The sequence below is a fragment of the Prinia subflava genome, chromosome 11, assembly GCF_021018805.1.
Source record: "Prinia subflava isolate CZ2003 ecotype Zambia chromosome 11, Cam_Psub_1.2, whole genome shotgun sequence".
NCBI lineage: Eukaryota > Metazoa > Chordata > Aves > Passeriformes > Cisticolidae > Prinia > Prinia subflava.
The window spans coordinates 4,587,231-4,604,786 of record NC_086257.1 but is presented as its reverse complement, the minus strand read 5'-3'; the positions used below and the strand labels follow the sequence as shown (position 1 = coordinate 4,604,786).

Genomic DNA, 17,556 nt, shown 5'->3' with positions numbered 1-17,556 from the left:
AAGTCCTCGCCATTCACAACCGAGGCAGGAACTTCATCCGGAGCCAACTGACCCAGACTCAACCCCAAAGTAAATCCCTCCTTGTCCTTGGCTTTGGCTGGACTGGCAGGCCAACATCCCACAGCCCTTTTGTAGGTGCAGTGCAAAACAGAAGTGTCTCTGCAGCCTTGGAGAGGCACCGTGGATCTCACCCCGAGTCCTGGCAGAGCTGTGGGCACGCGGTGCCCTCGCTCCCACGGCCCAACGCTGACCAGCAGTGGCAGAGCAGCCCCAGCAGGCAGCAGGACAGCTCAGCCCCCTGGATCCTGTGCTGGAACATTTACAGGCAGGAACCCACTGCACAACAAAGCAGAGCTGCTGGGAACAGCTCCTGAATCAGCACCACAGCGCCAGAGGTCACTGGGCACACCAGTCCCACCCCAGCGCTGGAGAACAGAAGGGGAAGATGCAGCTGGGACGGGCCAGGCTGGCTTTTGCTTTGCTCCCTGTGCATGGAAGGTGAGGGATCTCTTCCACAGAGGGTGAAAAGGCTGTTCTGGAGCTGCTCTCCTCCCTCTCAAAGCCATCCAGAGTTTTCTGGGAGGTACAGCCATACACCAATAGCACATGGCAGCAGGGAAAGCTTGTGGTGATCCCAAGGCTGGTACTGACACCAATGAGCAATAAAACTTTAAAATAAACAGGCTGGTAGAGCATAAAATTATACCCACCTTCATTAAAGCATTCCTAAGAATCTTAGTTACAAATCTATGCTGTAAATCTCAGTAAAACACCAACACATGAACTCCTTCAGATACTCTGATCTTCAAAGGTACAAAGTCATGACAGGGAAAAGGGGGAAAAAAAACCCAAAGGTTTTTTAAAAGTTTATTTCTAGCCCTGAAAGAACAGTTATTAAACAAAGTCAACAAATACAGTAGTTAATATTGCAGTAACAATTAAATAACATAATGGGATTAAATTACACAAAAGGCAACATTAACATCTGAAGACAGTTAAAAAAATAAAAAGAAAGCTTGCACCTACTTCCATTCCCATCAACAGCATAAGGAACAGAGGGAAAAACAGGACAGAGAGATTTATTGACTCAATTCCAGCTGGAGAGACCCTTAATCACGTTTTTGCTCCCTCCCCAGCCCCTCTGACAAGGGGACCCATCTGCTGTAGCCAAACTTTTGCACCTCCCTGCACAGAGAGCCAGGGGGAAAGGCTCTAATTAGTCTCATTAACACCTCAGGCAGGGCAAAGTGCTCATTCCCATGGTTGTTTTTGCTAAGAACTCCGGTTTGTTCTATGATAACAACACCCCAGGAATCTCACACCCCCTGCACACTCACACCTCAGCCACAAGCTGACACTTCACAGGGATCTTGGGTGGGCACCCAAGAGGGATGCAGGGGAATCCCCACGTTGGGATGCCCCTGGTCCCTTCCCATCATTTCCTCCAGCTCTGGCTGCTCTCCACCTGCCCCAGTGCCACAGCAGAGCTGACAGCCCTGCACCCACTCAGGGGCTCCACTCTGCTCCCACCAGGGAAACCCCAGCCCTTGGAGCTCCCCACCTTGCAGACACCCTCAGAAAAGCGATGCCCGACCCTCCAGACACAAAAACACAGCACAAAAACCCTTCCCTGGCTCTCCTCTCCTGCCAGCCCCACCTCTGACCCCCACGGAAACCTCACCACAGAACGGCTGCTGGTGGGGCCTGGGAGATGCTGGCACCTCCCAGCCTCGGAGCTGAACACCAATCCAGGTCACACACACAATTTGGGAGCTTGGGATTGGGCCAGGTTTTGTGCATTAGGATGGCTGAATCTTCAGAAATTGTCCCCTAAGCTAAATTGGACAAATTTTGCAACATATGATTGAAACCGTTCTCATTCATCAATAAAAGGGAACTAATAAGTTAAAATTACTTATGATTTCTTGTTTTCTATTTAAAAAAGCTAAATTTATCTAGATTGTGCCATTAAAAAAAACAACAAAACAAAAAAAAAGAAAGAAAGAAAAGCTCCCAGTTTAACTCTGGCACAAGGAGTTTCATCAAGTCCATTGCCAGCAATGGACAAAGAGGGAACCACTGGTACAACAGGTTTTTTTCTTCAGCCAAGCCTCCTCACTGCTCCATTTGACCAGGGAGCCAGGACACACTCAAACCAGGGTGACTACAGTGTCCATGGCTCATAATAAACCTTTTTTTCCAGGCAAATGCACTTGGATTTCTTTACCTGGCATGAGACACTTCCTTGAATTTAAAATTTAAAGCCATAACTGTTCTCACACTTACAGCCAGGGAGATTTATCCCTGTGAGGAGCAGTTAAGATAATTAACCCAACATAGATTTAACTACCACACAGGAGCAGAACACAGGCTGAACCTGTCCAACAAGGCACCCTGCTGGCCCCACATGAGCCCCACGAGCTGAGACCCCAGCCCTGCTCCCCTCCACCATCCCCCCAAAGTGCCTGTGCTGTCCTGCCCAGCTGCTCTCACCTGGAAGTTTGTTTTGTCATACCTTGGCTACCAGTTCCCAAATGTCATTCTCTGAAAATGCCTTCTATCCCCTGCCAGCAATGTTCGGAAAAGTGTGCAAAAATTTTTATTCAGGGTCCTCTGTCCACACCCAACCTTGGCTCTGTCTGTCCCAGGCCCTGCCCCACTGGGAACGCAATACAATCCCACTAAAGTCATGGCTGTCCTTTCACAGACTCATTTGGCACATTGGCACTACTTGGCTCTTCCTTAAACACTTGGGGAGGTTGAAATGCATAGGCTGTAGGATTAGAAGGGGCACAGACTCTGTTAAACTCATCCCTGGCAACACCCCAAGAACTCAACAGCTCGGGCTGTCGCTGTCCTTCAGAAGGAGGCACTTTTTGTAGCGTTGAAGGGTTGGCTGCAGCCATCCTGGCAAGCACAACGTCCTTGGTGACAAGGATCAGAGTGACACCAGCCAGTCCAACAGGCCCCACGATGGTCTGGCAGCACTGCTTCCCCTCTGCTTCATCTCACAACTTCGGCATCTCCAGGTGTTCACCAGCATCTGTTGAGATCACGTTGCCAAAATCCTGTATTGTCAGTGTCCTCAGGTCTGGTTATTTGTTCTTCTGTTTTCATTAGTACAAATGGAGCACATACAAAACTGGAAAAAAATAGCTCTAATACTTTAAACTCTGACACCTCCAAAGGTTGATGCATTATTTGCTTGGCGGGGGGAAGAAGGGGGAAATTACAACATATACAAAAATGTATTTGATACAAAGAAGGGAAAAGTAAAATAAAAAAAGTCAAAGGCACCAGCATAACTTCCAAAGCCCAAGTCAGAGCACAGATACATGTTTGTGAACCACCCACTGCACCAAGCACATTATCCCTCAAGCTTCTGGCCAGCAAGTCTAACAGGGAAAAAAGAGCAGACAGGAAGACAGCTGGAATCTTTTCTTGCCCTGACTAGAACTGATCATTTGATCATAAATAAAGTATCTGATCCCAACCTACACATCTATAACCCACATCCAAAGACCTGACCGACCATTACGGTTCTACAAAGAGGCCACATTTTTGATTAAAAAGAATGTCCACACAGCACAGGCATGAGAAACAGCTGAATACTTCTCTTCCCCCTCTCTCTCTCTCCTTATTGATCTTCAAAAGTGAAAACCATCTCCATACATTGTGATTCCTTAAGTAACCGAGTTGTTGATTCTACAGTACAGCGACAGCTAATCCGAAAAAGAAATGAGGGGCAAGATGTACCTTCACATTCACCACACCTGCTGTGAACCTGGTCACTGGGAGCTTCCCACAGGGATTGCAGGTAGAGGGGAGGAAGAGGAGAGGCAAAGAGATCAGCAGGTAAAATTAGTACTGCTCTCTGAAAGCTTGAATCTGTCATTCAAGTATTGAAAGTACCCAGAGGGTACAACGGGAGCTGTTACAGCGAAGTCGTTAAAACCCCTTAAAGCCCCGGGCACAGCAAGTGGTATTTCTGGGCTGTCTGGGAAACAAAAATCAGAATAAAAAAACCCCACAAAGGCCAGTGATTCAGCCCTCAATTCCTTCTGGACCCCAGACAGGGATCTCTAGAGATGCCACAATGTATTCTGGGTGTCTTCTGGATGAGTTTCTTCCCTTTTGCAGACGTTTCCCACCCCCACAAAAACCCCTTCCCTCCCCCCCGAAGTGTAACAATTTCATATATTATAAAGATTTGTAAAATACAAACAAACAAAAAAGGAAGAAGGCTGTGGCAGGATGTTAGCGGTTACTCTTCATTGCTTCTTTGGCTGCCAGGATCAGTGGCGTCAAGCTGGACAGAGGTTTGGCCAGTTTCAAGAAGGGATGCTGCCAGGAAGACAGAAACAAGGAATCAGTCAAAGACACACTTTCAAAGGTTTGGTTTCCAGCAGGACTCGTGTTTCCATGGAGCTAGGCAGCAATGACTCTGCATTTTAACTGCTGACTGGTTTCGTGTGTTTTTCCAGATGGTTACAAGGACAAAAGGATCCCAAGCTGGCTGGGATCACACTGCCTTGCCCAGTGGAGTTTCTCCTGGAATATCTCAGTTTCTGCAAAAGGTGTCTATTGAAGCTGCACTTGCAATGAGCAAAACAAAGATCTAAACAAGAAATAATCAGAGAAAGCTAAGAAGCAGCAGCTGGCTTTAGTGGGAAAGCCTCTACACCATCTGCCTCAGAGCTATCCCTGCTCTCCCCAGGAATGGCATCAGTGATTCTCTCACTCCTTCACACAATGCTGCCTACAGGCAGATCTCATTTAACAAAACAACTTTTTCCCAGTGCACAGAAAGTACTTAAAATCAAAACTAAAATGAGGAATGGTGGCACAATGGCTGCTCAGCCTGTAGGGTAGAACCCTTGGGGGAGAAAGCAAACTTCTCTTTTCAAGGCTTGAACATCAATGTCAGCCCAGCAGATTATTTTATCAGGAGTTCTGAGGGGGACGTGTGCAACTGGAAGGATGAAAAGCAATGCAAATGCTATCAGTGGCCACCTTCTGAAGGGAGTCCCTAAACTGCTGGATGCTTTAGCAGTGGCAGAGTGAAATCACAGATTATGATGGAATAACTTTGGAGTATCTTATAAATCTTTCCTATCAACTGCTCTCACAACAGTTCTCAGGAAAAAACATTAAAAAAAAATAGAAAGAGTGCCAGTCTGTGGTTCATCACAGGCTGACCTGACTGTGGGCCTCACACTGTGAGCAGAAGCTGAGTCTCACCTGTAGCAATTCTTTGGCTGATCCTCTTTTCTCCACGTCCATCTCCAAACATCGGTTCAAGAAATCCCGGAATATTGGGGACAGTTTCTCGGGGTTCTGGAGTTCTGGTGTGCCATTAGTTGCTATCAAATATAAAGCCTGTAAAATGAAGAGTAAGGTATAATCAAAACCAAGCTTTAAAAGATGCCAAACTGACCTGCCTCGTGCCAGGTCCTCAGATGAGAGGGCTCTGCAGCCTACTTCTCCTCAACTTCAGAGGTTAGAACTGTAAAAATGTGACATCTGTAGGCAGTCATGACCTATTCTTGCTAGTGGCAAAATAATGTTCAAGATCTTTTGGCAACAGATACTGACTTTAGCAAAGAAAATATCAGTTGGTGACACAGCAGCACTTTCCAAAATATCTTGGGTTTACTTTCCCTAAACTATCCCAGAGGCCTAGGTCGAAGTGCTGTGTTTCAGTTACAGGCAGGTAAATCTTCTAAGTACCATCACAGAATCCCAGACTGGTTTAGGCTGAAATGGACCTTAAAGCCCATCTTGTTCTACCTCCCTGCCTTGAGCAGAGTCACCTTCAACTAAACGAGGTTATTCCAAGCCCCATCCAACATGGCCTTGGACACTTCCAGGGTAAGGCTGACTGCAAATTCAAGACAGCTTTCCTCCTCTGGAGGAATTTTCTTGCACTGCTGAAGCTTGATGGTTTTTTCATTTCACTTTCTTTTTAATGCAGATGCAATTAATGAATTTCAGACAGCGGTGAACACCTAGTTCCAGCAACACCAGGGCTTCTTACCCTCAGGGGGTTCTCGTTGAGGTATGGGGGCTCTCCTTCCACCATCTCAATGGCCATGATGCCCAGGGACCAGATGTCCACCTTGGGGCCATAGGCTTTCCGTGTCACCACCTCGGGGGCCATCCAGTACGGGGTTCCCACCATGGTGCTGCGCTTGCTCTGCTCAGGGGTGATCTGGGCACAGAACCCAAAGTCGGCTGCAGGACAACACAAGTTTGAGAGGTTAAACTGGAGCACCCCAAGAAGTGGCTCTCCTACAAGACTTCTCTATTGCTACACACACATTTCATTGAGAGGGGTTTGGGGGCAGTTTCTTCTTTCCTCCCCCACTACATTCTCCGTTTTAAAAAAGCCAACGTGCAATGAAAATACAAAACCTGAAGGTGGTTAAGCAGGGCAGAATTCCATGGAGTGAAGACAAAGCTTTTGTCCTCTGGAAACGAGAATTACCCTGTAGAAGAATGGTGTTTTGCCCAGTCCTTCAGGAGTTCTAGAATGCTAACAGCCAAACTAAGCAATCAGGCAGAACACAGGCAGCGTGTTCTGCGTGTGGTGTGTTACACAGCCTGAACTAGAAGAAATCCATCCACAATCCATGGCTTCTGCCCTGCTAAACAGATTGTACTTGTGCAGCTACTGAGGTCAACATTTCACAGCACTCTGGCCATCTATACAGGTACTACAGCCGACAGACATGGAAACAAGGCTCCAGGGAAGTGCAGTGCTACCCCACTCAGCAGCAGGAACCTGGACAAACAAACCTTTCCACAAGGTAACTACCAAAGAGAACAACCACACTCAAGAAAACAAGAAAAGTCACCTATTCCTATAGCCTTCAGGTGCAGCAGCAATGCATGTCCCATCATGTTACTTTATCCAGCTGCAGCACTCCCACTTCCCAGGCATGTAAAGCATCAATAAGAACACAGTTAAGGCAGGAGACATATTACTTTATCATTGACACTAAGTTAGAGAAAGAGAGAGAGAGAGGGAGAGAAGAGAGAGAGAAATTTAAATTCCAGGGTGATTTTGGAAGTGTTATGCCAAGCAGTGCTAAGGAAAGAGCCAAGCTGTACCAAGACCATTTAACACAGAACTACCCCACCCTGACAGTCAAGATGCTGCCTTAAAAAAAAACCCAAAACCAAACCTATAGGAGTCACCAAGTTCCTCCTGCATTTTTTGGCCTTATCAAGGTGTCAGTCACCTCCCAGCACGGCCCATTTCCATGACCAGCCCAGGGAAGCAGCTGCAGTGTGTTCTCCTGAGCTCCCAGCCAGGCCTCCAGCACCAGCCACCAGCACAGAGGAAGAAGAGAGGCTGGAATCCAGTTTCACCCACCAGTAGCATGTGCAGCTGCAGTGGTGGCACCTGTCCTGTCACCAGACTCCCTCAGAGAAGGGCAAGAGTTCAAAAAGAAGGTGCAGCTTCTCCCACCCTCAACTTTTGCTGAAGCAATATAATCACACAGCCCCAGAAGAGCTGGCTCAGCACTGATTACTCCACCTCCCCCTCACACAGGGAATTTTTGCAGCTGACTCCTGTCTTCTCCTGTGTCTCCTTCCTCCTCATCCTCCCCCAATCTGCTGGCATGATGATTTTGACTCAGCTGCTCTGTCCTTTGGCTACTTTGCTTTGCAATTTTGATCCTTTTCCACACCTCTTTTGCAATTTTCATCCTTCTCCAGCTAACTCTTCTCAGCCACATCCTCTGTTGTAACTGTCCACTTCTCTTCAGCCTCTGAATCCACAGTTGGTGCACAGACACATCATATCCTTAAAAAAAATCCCCTCTGGAAGTCAGCAGCACATCCAGCAATGCTGGCATGCAAATCAGGTTGCTTGTAATCTTCCTCCAAACTCCATCTCATAAATAAAACGAGACTGCAAACCATCCAGAATAGGAGTACTGCTAAGACACATCTTCATGGCACTCCAAATTCCTACTAAAAACACTTTTTGCTTCACACCTTTTTGCCTTAACTCTTTGATTGTTATATGTTTTGTACATTCCTACATACAAGAAAGGCAGATAATGCACCTCTTTCTCAACAGTCCTGGAGCTACCAGTGCTTTCACATCACCTTTATTTACACACACCAGCAAAGGATTTACTGTACAAGCCCATGCATGGATAACCATTACCCCAAAAGCAAGTAGTTTGTTTTGTCATGATTATATTAATAAAAGTGTTACACTTCCAGTCCAAGAAAAGGTTAAGACTAGACTGCAATAAATGATCAACAATGCTTAATTTTCTTGTTAGTGGCCTTTTCAGGAATGGGGTAAAGCATTAATATCAAGTCCTGGCATCCTAACAAAGTCACTGCAGTTTGCTGCAACTTTGCTCTTGCAATCATTCCCATTTTGCTTCACTGTCTGTGCCAGTTCCTTCCTATTTACCAACGTATTCATGGGGCCACAGGTTTGCTTCAACATCCTTCCGGGCCACCACGTTCACAGCCCCAATGTGAGGGCCCCCAGAGCATCAGCACCTGCTGTCTGATACATATTTTATAACAGAATTGATTTCTGTTACTCATAGTCAATAAAAACCACCTCAAATTTCCCTGCCAATTTCTCCTTTTACTGATTTACATACTCCAAGCCAGAGATTCCTGGAAAAGGGAAAAGAGAACATGAAACAATTGTCTGCTACTCACTTAATTTAACTGATCCATCCATTCCTAACAGCACATTGTCACTCTTTATGTCCCTGTGGATGACCTGGTTGGCATGGAGGAACTCAAGCGCTTGCAAACACTGGACAGGAGAGAAAAAAACAATATTCAGCATCCAGAAACAGAACTGTTGTATGTGGAAACACATTCAAAGCCATGCTCACACCCTCAGCCAGCTCTGAGTGCAAGGACAGATAGGTATTATTGAAAATAACCAGCAGAGGAAGCTCTTGGGCTAAAAAATACACTCCAGATTTCAGGAGGTCAAAAATCCTTTCACTGTGGAGTTTCCCTATCTTAACAAAGGCATCCTTTAAACTGCTCATCACCCAAGATGATGCTCTAAGAAATCCCTGATGTTGATTTTGGTACATCCCACAGATTCTGCAGTGGAACCATAAAGGATTAAGTGAGAGCTTTTCAGGCTGAGGTCTCAGCAAGAAGAACTGGTGAGGCTTCATGCCCAACATCCACCCAACTTCTCCAGCGAAGGCTGTAAAACATCTTCATTCTGGAAGGCACTAATACTGGTTTGCATTGTTTTCAGATGAAAACCTTTCACACTAAGTTTCTGCCCAAAACCATATTGAAATTTACTTTTGTTATTTGAGAATAAAAGGCGAAAGAACAAAAGCCAGATTTTTCTCTTCTATCTAAACAGAACATTTGCCATTTGCAGCCTGGCACAGATGTCCCCACTGAGTTTGGGGTTTTTTTTATTTTGGTTTGCTTTAGCAAAGTGACACTGATTTACAAAACTGAATGTACCTAGAACACTGGGCAGCAGAGTTTTGATGAAGTACAATAGTTCAGTATTTGATTTCTTCCTCAGACAAGTTCATTACTGTCACAGTAAATAGTTACTCTTTTGGTTCTCTGCTCCCAGCTCTGGTTTCTCTGGAAACCATTCCCTGTCCATACACGTTACTGTGCAAGTTTGCTTTCCCTCCCCTCCCTTGGGGTGAGTCACAGAAACACTCATCATGCTGATGGAGTCAGATGGGCTTTTAAAAAGCCTCCGTTTCTCCTGCACAGCAGATAACAGAATTCTCCTTTTGCCAGGATAAAATCAAGCCTGAGCTGGATACTGGCACTTGCTCAGGGCAGAAACCACTGATAAGCTGTGGTATCAGCTGCTTTTAACACTTTCATTTGAAATCTTACTGCAACCTCGAAGTTATCCCAACTACAACCTTCTGAAACATTATTTTCCTGAGAAATCCATAAAGCAAGCTTAACTGGCACAGAACTACAGATGTCACACACTATGACTGAATTGGGAATGACTGAAGTGGGAAAGGGATAGTCTGCATTCCGTTCAGCTTTATTTTAGTATACATTTGTTAAAGTCCTCCTGTTTCAGCAGATTCACTTCCAAACTGTGAGCAAACACCATTCCCCTTTCCTCCTTCTGGAAAACACTTCAAAGCTTTCAGGAGTTTTTTCTTTTTCTTTTTTTTTTCTCCTTTCTATACTACCCATACTTGAATATGCAGATTTTTTTTTCTTAGTGCCTCTGAATGTTCTTTGTTAGTCCAAGTTAAAAAAGCCATTCCTTCCAGCTGCTTAACTGCTCTATTGCTTCTCCTTGAACTTTATTCATAATAATCTGTTAATAATAATCCACATTATTCATAACTTTCTGTTAACACTGTCAGCAAGATGAGGCACCCCAGGTACCAAACCCACAGACTTTATTTGCTCTATTATCAAACATTCTCAAACACCCACCTCAAAAACCACTGTAGCTCTTTCGTGTTACAACTTGCAAAGCCCCAGTTTTCTGAGTTAACCTAATTTTGTCGCTTTCTGCAATTTTAATACTGATTTCTGCTCATGGTACCATTTATTCTTTACTCAACAGCTTCAGCAACAATTGTGGCAATTAGTGCTAACCTGAGCATGTCACAAAAATCAGGGGAACAGAGAGGGAGCCCCTCCACACTCACCTCTCTGCAGACAGCAGCGATCTGTGCCTCATCCATACACGTCTCTGTGACCACATCTGTGAGAGAGCCTCCAGCCAGATACTCCATCACCACAAACAATTCATCCCCTACGAGGTAACTGCAAAGAGAAAACCAAAAGCATGTCCCTGTGCCATCAGGGTGACAGTACACACAGCCTCATCTGCTTCCAAGACCCTTGGGAAGAGGAAGAGCAGGGCTGTGCAAGGGATACCCCTTGGGATGAGGAATCAGCTGCATTTACCTGTCCAGGAAGTTGACTATGTTGGGATTCTTTAATTCCTTCATTACCAAGATCTCATTAATTATCAGCTCCTTCTTGGGCTGTTTCTGCAAATTGATCTGTTTAATAGCCACCTGAATAGGGCAAAATAAAACAGCAGTCTCAAAACTCAGTTCCCAAACCTTTCAGTCACTCTTAATACAGAGAAAAGGCAGAAGGAATCCTGTAACAAGATTAAAGGAGTTTAGAACAGTTCGTGGCTGGCAAGTTGGTTTTTTTTTTACCAGCATACAACTTAAAAGAATTCAGCTTGATCAGCACACAACTTGCACCCATAGCCAACATCATCCTCTTGCAGCTGACAGGATCCACAAGCAGTAAGAGAAGCCACACCAGACAGCAAAGGGCATTCAGGAGATAGAAAGATATTCACTCAATTCCTTATCCACAGGCCTGAAGCAGAAGAGAATCCTGTAGCAACTCAGAGAGAAAATTTGACCCTTTGAGTGCATGGTGAGGCAATTTGTTGTTCTTTATTCTGACCAAACTGGTGTTTGGGTATAAGGAATGCTGGGAGGCAGAGGGAATTCCTCTCAAAGCCATTAACTCAATGAACTATCCAAGAGAGAAAAGGGAAGATAAAGGCCCACCTCACCCAGGAAATAAGCTAACAAGGACAAGTACTACAGAGTTTTCAATGGAGAAGGATCATCCTGGCTCTGTTAACTCCAACACTCTGAGGGGGCAGTTTGGAGTTCAAGACAACCTGGATTAACTCCAAAACCAAACACAAGAACCAACATAATCCTGTAGAAATGATTGTTATTATCTTGCCAAGGACATTAACAGAAGAAATTCTCATCACTCTGCAGCACAGAGTGACAAAATAACTGCTTGGAGGTGGAGCAGGTTGCTGAGGGTTTTGTGGGAGTCTGGAATGGAGACCTCAATGAGCAGATACTCCACAACCCCTCCTGAGCTCCTGTGCCATGCCCAATCATCCTGCCTGAGAGGGAAAGAATTTCTAATATCTAACTTGAATTTCCCTTACAGCAATTTTTGTCTGTTCCCTCCTGTCACTGTGTAGCTCTAAGAGTGCTCCTCTTACTGATAAACAAACCTAACTGTACCTTCAGGCATTAAGCAGAGGAAATTTGAGCACTGCATGAAGGCTGCAAGCCATCAGCTGCCTGGGGAAGTGCAGAGCAGGTCAAAGAAAGGCCCTGGACCCCAAAATTCACTCTGTAATCAGTAAGAGGACATGAAATACTGCAGTGTGTAGAGAGCAAGCTAAGAGACCCTGAGATGATGGCAAGGCTCATGTTTAATCAAGATGTAGTGCTCCACTGCAGGGCTACTGAATATGGTTACTGCTGAAAGGGCATTTACTTATCAGTGACCTAAAGAATGCCTAATTCAAAGGAAAATGTAGGAAATAACTTAAATAAAAACATTAAAAGAAAATTAAGGGAATCTGAAGTTAAACAGAGACAAATAATTCCTAAAATCTGAGTCCCAGGAGCCCTCTGGGTTGTCTCTCAAGATACTGCCACTGGATGACAAACATGCAGAGTATTGCTGATGCCACCAATTTCACTGCAGAAAACAAGGGATAAAAGCAAAGAGTAGGACATGGAGAGGACATTCTGACTGCAACATGAGACAAGCTGCTTCCCTAGAGACAGACACAGCCAAGCGTGCAAAGACTAAACAAAATTTTATTTCTGAAAACATAAAACAACAATGCCTGCAATTCTTGAAGGATAAACCATTTTCCAAACTCACTTCTGGAACACCTCACTCCCTCTGCTTTTCACAGGAAAGACAAATCTCTGGTTTCAGCTTTCATCATCTGATTACTACAGAAGAAGGCACTGTTACAACTCTGACAAACAGATCTGAGAGGTGATAGCAGTGAAGGGAGCCACTGAAGGAAATCAGTCATATCACTCTGGCCACCAAGAGAAGAACATTTAAACAAAAAATGAACACAGGAATCTTACCTCCTGCCCTGTTGCCACATCAATAGCTGTGAAAACTGTACCTGATGCCCTGTGAAGAGAAAGAAAAATGTTTCAGCAAGTTGCATCTCCCTGTGTAACACACACACACCTGTACAGCCAAGTCACAAACACAAAACTGTTTCAGTTCTCAATTCAAAATTTCCACCACTGTGTGATGCCTTCACTGTTTATTTACTTTACTGTTTGCTGCCCAGAGAGGTCATGGCTGCCTCTCCCCTGGCAGTGTCCAAGGCCAGGCTGGATGGGGTTTGGAGCAACCTGGGATAGTGGAAGCTCTCCTTGCCCATGGCAGGGAGTGGGACTTCAGGGGTGGTCTCTTAAGGTCCCTCCCCACCCTAACTAGGGTGGGATTCTGTGAATTATCACTGCTCAGTGCAGCCAACATCTCTGCCTGCACTGTAAGTGGTGTGAGGCAGAGAACAGCACCCTGATGCTAACACTGCCCCACTGGGAATAAAAGTTGAGGTCATACTTACCCCTGCCCAATTTTTTCATATCTGGTGTATTTTTTCTTGGGATCTCCTATGCTTACAATAGTGCCTGAAAGCAAAATAAACAATCAAAATGTCAGTCCAATCCCACTGCCCCCAATAACAGGGCTGGCCTGGCCAAGACAGGCCCAAGAGTGGGTCAGCTCAAGTAGCAAAGCTGCTGCAGCAACAGCCAAAGCTTCAGGGGAACACTAACACAGTGAAAAAATCATCATCAAGATAGGTACAGGACAAGCAACAGCAGAAACTCTTTCATGTTACTATGGTTTGGTTGAAGTTCAGTTGTGCCACTGTGATGTGCATGCATGATCCAAACCCAGACCTGTTCCATCCCTGTTTTGCCCCCACAGCATCACAAACCAGCCGAGGCAGCGCAGCGCCTCAGCCGTGCTGGGCACAGAGCTACCCAAGCTCTGCACACACAGCAAGGGTGAGGGCAGGACTCTGACAGTCCTCCCCCAGCCCTGAAGCCTTTGCTGCTCTGCAATGAAGGCACTTACGTAGTTTTTCCATGATGTCTTCATCTGACATCTTGGTTTTCTTCTTCTGCTTGTCGCCCGCTTTGGAGGCGCTGTCGGCGCAGGGGTCGCCGGCCGGGGCAGGGATGGGGTCGATGACGGAGCGGGTGTAAATCTGGAAGGGAGAGCAGAGACCTGAGCACCTGCTCTGCCAGCACTGACCTCCAGCTCAAACCCACCACAGCTCTGCAAAGATCCCCAGGCACCATTCTATAACAGGGGTGAGGCAGAAATTAGACCTGACACACGTTAAAGCTCCACAAAAACAAGATGCTGGCAACATTACTGAGCTCTGAAGGAGATCCAGGCACCTCCTGAACAGAGAGGATGCTACGAGATTCCACTGTGGGCTTCTCAATTTTCATCTGCTTATTCTTTATAACCCATACTAGCTAACAGAGCAGAAACCACTATTTAATAGTGAGATCAACTTCTACTAAGATCTAAAGGAAAAAGATGCTTGATTGCCACAAAAAGAAGGATGAGATTCTCAAGTATTTCCCAGTTGTCCCCAATTTAAGGTTTTTTTAAAGGGATTTAATTTCTTGCAGCTTTATTTAATTTCCTCCTAAGCTGTTCACAGATACATACAGCTACTCCAGAAATATCCAGCTGTGGACCTCTCACCTTTTATATGTCTAAAGCCCAAGAGTGGGAAATCATAAAGCAATATCCCTAAACAAATAAACATAATTCACATTTGCACTCCTGGAAAAAGTGGGCAAGAGAGATGCAAAATGTACAGCTTCCACAGCCAAAAGAAGGAGCTGGAATAAGTGGGATCCCTAAGACACCATTACCAAGGTGTGTAGGTAAGGCCTAAAACTTAATGAACAACTTCTCAAGCATTTCACTGTTCCTGTAGTGCTGCTGACTTTGTGATGAAATAAGCTTTCAAACCTAAAATTTGAATTGTTTGAGGTTTAGGGGTTGTACTTGGAGGTGCTACCACACTGCAACCCAATCAAATCAAAGAAAGCAAATACATTACACCTCTACCACCATGCTGTGCAAAGTTACACAAACGGCCTAGAGGTTTTATTTAGGAATAAGAATCCGAATCCTCCTCACAAGGATAAGCATAACTGGATGTCTTCAACACAAGCTGACAAAGAAATCAACAAATTTCAATTATCTGAGAGGTCTTTTCCAACCTAAGTGATCCTATGATTCTATTAACTACAGGGCTTCTAATCCAACTGACATTCAGAAATTAGGTATTTTCTCAGCAAATTCATAAAACAGAACTTTGCTCTAAAACCTTGCAGCAGCTTATTGCCCAAATAAAACACTTCCCTAAAAAGCATTTTTCATTTGTCAGCATTTCTGCAATGCTGAGGAATGCAGGTGTGTCAGTTTTACAGCTGCTCACCGATTTTGTGTGATCTGGCCGGGGAGCAATCACAGGAGGAGGAGCCTCTTCATCATCCTCATCATCATCAGCCACAGCTGTCGACGGTTCTGAACCTTTGGCATTGGTCTACAGTTTTACCAAAGTTTAAAAAAGACAGGTAAGCAAATTGTCTCTCCCACAGTATTAAAAGACTTCATGTTAAGAGATAATTCTTACCCATGTCAAAAGAAAATAACTTAAACCACTCAGTCTATCCTTTAGTTATTACATTTTATTATGAGACTCAAGCACTGTTGCTGCAGTGAAGTACATGACTGACCACCCAAATTTATGTTTCTATTCCACAAAATATCCTAATTTTTATACTTTTAATCTTTATATAGTTTAATACTTCAATATTCAGGACATAACAAGTCCAGAAGACCTGAACTCGTATGCACCACAGAATATCCAAATAACAGTAAACACTCACCGTTGGTGTTCCTGAAGGGAAGCCATCTTTTTCTAAACAGAAAATAACAGAATACATAAAATCATCAGAAAAAAAGTAATAAAAAGTGAAGTTTGACGAGTACAGGGTAAGAATATTACAAAGCTTTATTACTAAGCTACTTTCAGAAAGAATTTGGAAGAAAACCAGTTAAAACTGCACCTGATTGTGGGAGAGTCCTTCTCTCAGCCCCCAAACACAGGTCTCCATCTGTGAGTCACAAATTATTCTGCAGTGCTGATGTCACCAGCTGGTGACAACAAGTTCAGAGACAGCTGTGAGGGGCAAGGCCTCCAGCACAAAACCAGTTCATCCCAGTCCCAGAGCCCCAGCTTGATAAACACAGCCCATTCAAGCTCATTTTGGCTGCTACTCTGTATGATCCAGTTCCCTCTCTTCCCCTCTCCACTTAAAACAGGAAATTAACTGGACAACGCCAGTTTCCAGTCAGTTTTAAATCCATCTTTGTATATTTGTGCCTCGTTGAAATGCACCTTGATTTTAGCACTTGAACTTGATTTATCATTCTTACAGAGAGGAAGACTGTGCTGCAAATACCCAACCCCAGTGTTGTGCACACTTGGCTCTCACCTGGAGCAGAAAAACTCAGATATTTCTGTTTTGCTGTGTCTTTTGAGTCGTAGAATTTCAGCACATCTAGTACCGCCTGGGGGTTTTTCTTCTGTTCTAGCTTGGTGATATTTGAGGTCTGAAGTAACCGAGCCCATTGTTCTGGCATTCCCTGAAAAAACAGGGGATTTTAAGCAATTTTTTTATATTTAAAAGGTTTTTAAAAAGCAAAACAAATTTCTTCTCTCTATAAAAGCCTAACATGCACAGCCTTAAGTACATGAGCGAGTAGGATGGGGAGCCAAAGGTGAGAACACAGATCACAGGACACAACTCCTCCAGGTATGCTGGGCCAGACGTGAGGAGTGGGGACACAAAAACCCTCAACAGATCCACGGTTGCCCACTAAAGAAAGCAAACTGAAGAGGGTTTGTTAGGGACGGCTCTCCCAGGTGACACAAAGCATCAGATGTGACACTGGCACTGCAGAAGCACTAACAGGTCACAGAGTGCTGTACAAACACACAGGAAGAATAGTTCTTTGGTAGAAACAAAGACTAACTCGCACTTTTATTCTAAAGCTCTGCCCTGGCTTCACTGCAGCACTGACCCGTGGTGTTTCCTGAGCAGGAATACTCACAGTGAATTCTCCAGTAACAGCATCAAAGCCAACATGGATGGTATGTTCAAAATCTGATGGTGGGGAGATTTCTGGCCTTTCCTTTTCCTTCTTCTTGCTTCCTGAAAAAGACATTCAAAGATCTCAATGTCAGAAAGAAATTCTTCCCTGTGAGGATAGTGAGGCTTGGCACAGGTTGCCCAGAGAAGCTGTGGCTGCCCCTGGATCCCTGGAAATGTCCAGGGCCAGGCTGGACAGAGCTTGGAGCCACCTGGGACAGTGGGAGGTGTCCCTGTCCAAGGCAGGGGGTGGAACTGGATCGGCTTTAAGGTCCCTTCCAACCCAAACCATGCTGGGATTCTGTGATTCCAAGAACTTTGTTCCATTCAAATAATTTATACTATGGCAGCAAGAAAAAAGAGACTAAGAACACCAGAGTGCTCTGTTGAACACATAAATTCTAGACATATTAAATGTTTACAATGCAAAAAAGGACATTTTAATATAGATTAAGAACAGCAGAAAAGACAACTTCAACCTCAAGTTCACCCTAAAGACACTTAAAACTCACTGCTGCAATTC

General features: G+C 44.8%; 1 protein-coding gene across 1 annotated transcript in view; it reads right to left on the bottom strand.

Annotated features, from left to right (window-relative positions):
- Positions 1-853: 853 nt before the first annotated feature.
- Positions 854-17,556, bottom strand: part of PAK2 (p21 (RAC1) activated kinase 2) — a 41,938-nt gene continuing 25,235 nt past the window's right edge. The window contains exons 3-15 of the mRNA XM_063408721.1: positions 16,996-17,096; positions 16,377-16,527; positions 15,768-15,799; positions 15,314-15,421; positions 13,924-14,056; positions 13,409-13,472; positions 12,912-12,960; positions 10,930-11,042; positions 10,668-10,785; positions 8,701-8,800; positions 6,038-6,234; positions 5,242-5,379; positions 854-4,344 (exon numbers count right to left, since the gene is read on the bottom strand). Coding sequence (XP_063264791.1) covers positions 4,258-4,344; positions 5,242-5,379; positions 6,038-6,234; positions 8,701-8,800; positions 10,668-10,785; positions 10,930-11,042; positions 12,912-12,960; positions 13,409-13,472; positions 13,924-14,056; positions 15,314-15,421; positions 15,768-15,799; positions 16,377-16,527; positions 16,996-17,096 — 1,391 coding nt within the window. The 3' untranslated portion in view covers positions 854-4,257. The remainder of the gene's footprint in view (positions 4,345-5,241; positions 5,380-6,037; positions 6,235-8,700; positions 8,801-10,667; positions 10,786-10,929; positions 11,043-12,911; positions 12,961-13,408; positions 13,473-13,923; positions 14,057-15,313; positions 15,422-15,767; positions 15,800-16,376; positions 16,528-16,995; positions 17,097-17,556) is intronic.